This window comes from Rhagoletis zephyria, unplaced genomic scaffold, assembly GCF_001687245.7.
Source record: "Rhagoletis zephyria isolate East Lansing unplaced genomic scaffold, Rhagoletis_zephyria_1.1 Rzeph_scaffold_00152, whole genome shotgun sequence".
Lineage (NCBI taxonomy): Eukaryota > Metazoa > Arthropoda > Insecta > Diptera > Tephritidae > Rhagoletis > Rhagoletis zephyria.
This window is the reverse complement of record NW_016157236.1, coordinates 127,336-133,853: the sequence shown is the minus strand read 5'-3', so window position 1 is coordinate 133,853 and position 6,518 is coordinate 127,336. Positions and strand designations below refer to the sequence as shown.

The window sequence follows — 6,518 nt, the reverse complement described above, 5'->3', positions numbered from 1 at the left end:
ATATAATGTGATGTCATATCATATGATGTCATGTCACGTGATATCGTGTGATGTGATATCATATTATGTGATGTAATATCATGTGATGTCTCTTCATATCATGTGATAAAATGTGATGTGATGTCATGTAATGTGATCACATTCCATGTTCCGATTAGTGTATCGATAACCCTGTTGATAACTGTGTTGATAAAAATACCGATAACAATATCCATACACATATAGAAAAATACAACGATTGTAAAATCGATTAATTCAGCGATAAATATAACAATCATCAGTATCGATTATTGTACATATCGTTAACAATATAAATTACTAAATCGATAACAAAATCAATTATTTAATCGATTATTATACCGATAACAATATCCATTATTGTATCGATAATAATATCGATTATTATATTGATTATTATATCGATTACAATAGCGGTCAATTAATCAATAGCAGTATCGATAACAATATCGATTATTTTATCGATAACAATATCGATTATTTTATCGATAACAATATGATTATTATATCGAGAAAAATATCGAGTTTTATATCGATAACAATATCGATCTTCATCCTCATCCTTTTCTTCATATTTATCTTTATTTTTGCATATTCATCTTCACCTTTACCTTAAAGTGTTTAAATTTACTTTGATCTTCGTTTTTGCCTGTACCTCTAGGCATCTTTGTTTTTGTTTTTATTCTCAAACCGCTAAACCGCTGAGAACTACTTCCATGTGCATTATTCCCATTGAATTTGACAATTTACTCCCAGCCAACCAACTGCCGCTAAAGAAGTTTCACTTCATAAATTCAAGAAATGTTCTTACCCTTTCAGTTACCCTAATTCTTATGTATCTGTCATTGTCTTCATTTTCGTCTTTATCTTTACTTTTGCCTTCTTTTTTTTACTTGGTCGTTATCATTTATTTCTTCATCTTCATATTTATCTTTATTTCAAAGCTTAATTTCAAATGTGTAGTGAAACAACAGGCGAAACATGTCAAATTATATTATTAAATTAAATTATACACAATTCGAAAATGTTTAAACGACGGTTTTGGCCGTAATTTTCAATCAATTGTAAAACCATAAAAACTCTGCTCATCGGAAATGCCTTTCCAACGGTGCTCTTGGTTTTGAAATCGGTTCGGTAGAATCGCCAAACGAACGGAGACAAAATTTATGTTAGCGTATTAATATTAGATTTACACAGAATGCGATGGGAGCTTTAACTTGATAAAAATGATTTACAAATAATTTGTCAAGGTAACACAGAATTTGGCGGAAAATTTATCATTTTTACATGAAATTTCTTATTGTAAACGCTTGTCAATAGTATTTTCAATCTTGATAGTTTATCAAGGAAAGAGCTTTTGATTTCTAAGCTAGAATACCAATTTTTGATAAATAATAAAAAATTGCCAACTTATAAAAATGTTTAATTTATCAAGTGCACAGAATCGGGCTGTAAATATTTATAATGTTTACATACAAAAAAATTCGGTTTACTCGGTATTCGAAAAATCTAGAATCCAAAAAACCCGCTTAAAAATAAAATAAAAATATTTAAAATCGGTTTGGGAAAACCAAGCCATTCACCCTAATATATCCACAGGTATATTAACATCGATGTTTTTCCAAGCTCCACTAGTTATTAAACTGTTAATGTTAAATATGCATCATAATTTTATTTTTAGAAGATTTCTGAAGGGTACTATTGTTATTCGATCATAAAATTTTTATTTTTAACAATTTTGTATCAGTTCCATTAAAAAATTTATCTATTTTCCTTGTGAAATATATGAAAACTCAAAGTCCCGGCGCCACGGTTAAATGTTAGCCGATTTCAAAGTAAAAAATACGGGTCTTCTTATATTCGATGGACATTTCTACTGTTTTCGGGGAAAAACTTTTTGGGCGACCCTAATACATATATATGTATGTATGTATTTGTATGTGATTACAATATCAAATTGTTAATATGGAACAATAAGAACACTCTATGAAAACTGAATTTCTTGACAGTTTCAAGAACTATTTTTTCTCTTTTTTTCTATTTTCAAGTGCTCAATACTTTGTGTTGCCAAGATGTACTTTATATGTATGTATATGTATGTACATTTTAAGCCAACACACTTTCATATGTGCCCAGATTGGTGAACATCACATGCAAAACACACAAACGCATACTCCTTATTCGTACTCTTACCATTTGCTACATACACATGTGAAACCCTAAGCATATAACAAAAATCATCGTATTCATGCTTTTGTATTCATTTCAATGCAAATTTCTAAAAGCATAATTTATTGAAAATATAAGCATTTGCATATATTAAATATTTAAACATAAAAATAAATTGTATGTATGTATATCTTTTCCACCACCACCACCACAACTGCCACCATCGTCGTCACCGCAAACTATCATTGCTGCATAAAATAAATTTGAATATACAACAACAATAAATTGTGCATAATCATCAAAAAATAAATAAACTTTCATCAACAACGGCTACGTACATATTACAACTCATACTCTACGTCGACGCTTTGTAGCTGTGGCGAAGGACGCGTTATGTCGCCAGACGCCAAGGGTTGTATGGATCGCAATGAATGCCTGGACTTGCCATGCCTCAATGGCGCCACTTGCATCAATTTAGAGCCACGTCTGCGTTACCGTTGCATCTGTCCGGATGGCTTTTGGGGCGAGAATTGTGAATTGGTGCAGGAGGGACAGACGCTGAAGTTGAGCATGGGCGCCTTGGCGGCCATATTGGTCTGCCTGTTGGTCATACTGAGTAAGCATACATTGAATATGAAAAACGAGAAACAAAAATACAGGAAAACGAAAGAACTTTTGCAAATCTTATGCACAGAGCGGCGCGGCATGTTCAGAATTCCAAAGCTACAAAAATAACAGCAGGCATGAAGGCAAAAAGAATTCAACGTAATCAGTGTTGCCAATTTATAAAACTAGTAGTAGTAATTAACCAACGTTGCATACTGCCTGCTAGTTGCAGCATCGCTACTGCTCGCATGCAATAGCTGCATCGTAGGCCTTTTCCTATTTTGTGTCCAAATTTTGATTACCAATTCGAATGCATAGAATTAGAAAGTTTTTTAGTCACAATTTTTTTATTCAATCCGTAATCTTGTTTTCATATTGCAAATAGAAAAACATCTTAATAATTTTTTCTTTACCATTTTAGCGCTTAGCGAAATCTAATACAAGAGATTATGTTTTAAGTTGCACTAGTTATTCGATTCGTAGCGTTGGTGGTAATGCTCTGTTGGTGTTGGTGCTACCATTATTCCGAAAGCCAAAAAGCTCGGCGCCAAAACATCATTTCGTACTTGTCTATAAGCATATACTAGCATTCAAACATAACATAGATACAACTTTAAAATATTACTATTCCTATGTACATACACTCCAACTTCCGTCTCTCGTATGAACCATTTCATCCCATTATAAGTGCAAGAACTTGCCTATGTACTAGCTACATATTCTTGCCTTCATACATCTAGCAAATACACACATACATTCCTTGTCTTATGCTCCTTTCACTCATTTAGGGCCGTCTGCACCATGTCTGATCAACAGTAACCGAAGGTAAAAACCTCCGGTTGAACAAATCGATTGCTTTATCGGTGTTATATGCAGGGAGCCGATAACGATGCTGAACTGGGTGTTAAAATTAACCAGAGATGGTGCAAACGGCCTATAGTCATTTAGTAGAATGCATGTTATTTTCTGAAACGCTTAGATTCTTCCACATGTGGACGCATAAGCACATGCATACATATTAACAAATTCGTTTTTTCTCAATCTCACATTTCATTTAAATACAATATTTGTGCAGTTTTTCGTATACATATGTGTGTGTGTGTGTGTAGATTCAACATTGTCGCATTTTCACCTTATCTTGTTTACAGGTCACAATTTCATGTCACCCTAACTTTTTATGTACATATGTATATACATACATACATACATATACATATGAAAACCAATTTTCAGCTTTTATAAATATTTTATTTGTACATTGGATTAGTCTTAAAATATTCTAACAACGTCAACACTACATTAATGTGTATGTGTGCAGTATTTACAGATGTACTATTTGTATGACATTTTTAATCGAGCGTAAGTAAATGATTTTCATCCATTTCCCTTAAACACTTTTAAATTTAAAATATCCGCAGTGCCGTTTTTTTCAAGCATTTCCAATTTATCTGCCCTTCAGACACATTTTCCATGACAAAATTTGTGTTTAAAGTGCAGATAAATTTTAAAACTTACTTAAAAAAAGACGGCCCGTAATAACATAAGTACGTAAAAATTGTTTTTTCCTTATTTTTTTGGGTCTTTACTATTCAACAACAACAAAACTTGTATGTGTAACTATGTAGTTGTTAGATATTTAAAATTACTATAAAAAGTGGTGTTTTTTATTACTATTACTACTTTTAACTATGTTATTGAGCTTTGTACAACAATGTCTTTGTTAGAAAAAGTTAAAAAAGCAACAAAGTTTAAGCGGTAGAGGTTATAGTTGCTACTTCGAAGATCAGGATCACCGCATCTCCTCTTCTTTCTCTAGACTTCAGCAGGAATCGAACCCTCAACATCGATGTGCAAAGTCAGCAATGGTAACCACTGATCTAAGCACGCCCGTAAAATCTTGTTGCTTATCCATCTCCTTATTCAACCTACTCATATGAAGTGCTGGTGATTCACCGCTAACTCAACTTGACAGGATGGTTCTATACATAAATTAGAATTATTGAATACTTTTAGCCAGGCTTATACTTGTTTGGTGTATGTTCAATCACCTCAAATTGGTTTGGTAAATGTTTGCTTAAAAATAAAATAATAAGGATGAGTCAAATTTAAAAGCTATTTATATAAAGTAAAGCGCATAAAAATTATATGCGTTATTTCCGAGAAAGAAATTGATGGCGACAGGGACCTGAGCACTTGTGTCTTTTCAATGTCACAGGATATTACGCAACCATTTCCTTTGTTGAAGAGATTCTATAATATTCAGTTCCCGGAGGTTGAATGCTGTGTTAATACCAGTACTGAGCCTGGATTCATACATTGTCGAATCTTGACTGATGGCTCCAAAACTTACTCTTGGCCAGGGTCTTTATCGAAGTTAAAGGGGATAAGCTTCACTTTTCTCTTGGAGAGTATGCTTCGGTCTTCCAGGCTGAGGTATTTACAATCGCTAAGGTCATGGACTACTGGTGGAAAATAGGTGGAGGGGAAGGAGTTTACGTGTATGCAGTGACAGCCAATCTGCACTTCAGGCAATGGACAACCCTCTAACTACTTCGAAACTAGTTCGGCAATGCAAGTTTCGACTAAATTATGTTGGCAACATTACGAACTTGCTTTACTCTGGGTGCCAGGCCACTCGAAAGTACTTGGTAATGAGACATTTGACCATTTGGCCAGAGTTGGCTCAGACAAGGCATTCATCGGTCTGCAACGAGTTATAGCACTCCCCACTTATCCCATCGGAGCTACGATCAGGAATTGGAAGAATACTTTGATCAGAAATGACTGGGAGGCATCGAGGGTCTGCAGGTGGGCAAAGCTCATGTTCCCTTCAATCTCAAAAGGTCTGCCTAGTTTTTGCTCTCACTGAGCAGACGGGACTGCAGAAAACTTGTTGGACTGCTGACTGGTCACTTCACGTGACACAAACACGTGAATATGGTAGGCGCACATGACAACTCCATTTGCCCCTGCCTTGAAGAGGATGAGACGGTGGAACACTTTTTGTGCTTCTGCCCCGCCTTTGTAAAAATTAGGTATGAGACAATTGGCCGCGACGTGCTCTTTGACACCCAAAAATCTGTTTAGTTTTATTCGTAAATCGTACAGATTCAAAACACATTAAAAGGGACATGAAAACATTACTATGTACTATGGGCCAGCAAACGGTAAAAAGTGGCCAATATTCGAAATCTTATCGGAATGGCTTAAAACTTGCTACAGGGGGTTTTTTGGTATCGGTGATTACGAATCTGAAATGAGATTTTAAAAATTTTAAATGGCGAACAATATTGTTCAAGGTAATCGGATTCGCTTGAAACTTGTTACTCTATGATTTTTGGGCCCACTGATCACGAATTTTAAGTTATATTTCAAAAATTCGAAATGGCCCGATACGGCCGGCATAAAAAATACGCCTGTAATTAGCCTACATAAAATGTTATTTCCTAAGCCCACCAGGAGGAGACTAAACTACGAATTTAGACTTCACTTTTTGAATTTTTTGGTATTTGTTATTTTTTGTTCTTCTTTTTATATCATAATTTTTCTATCAATTACGAATGTGGACTTCACTGTTTTATTTTTTTTTTTGTATTTTGCATTTTTATTTTATTACAAATTACGAATTTAGACTTCCCTTTTTTATGTTTTTTTTTTAATTCTGGTTTCGCTTTTGTTATATGGGTCATTCCATACAATATTTACACCTCAATATTTTTTTTTGG

General features: G+C 34.1%; 1 protein-coding gene across 1 annotated transcript in view; it reads left to right on the top strand.

The window, feature by feature from the left end:
* The window catches only part of LOC108383084 (neural-cadherin), a 198,968-nt gene that overhangs the window by 109,255 nt on the left and 83,195 nt on the right, over nucleotides 1–6,518 (top strand). The window contains exon 9 of the mRNA XM_017639472.1: nucleotides 2,562–2,803. Within this exon, the coding sequence (XP_017494961.1) occupies nucleotides 2,562–2,803 (242 nt within the window). The remainder of the gene's footprint in view (nucleotides 1–2,561; nucleotides 2,804–6,518) is intronic.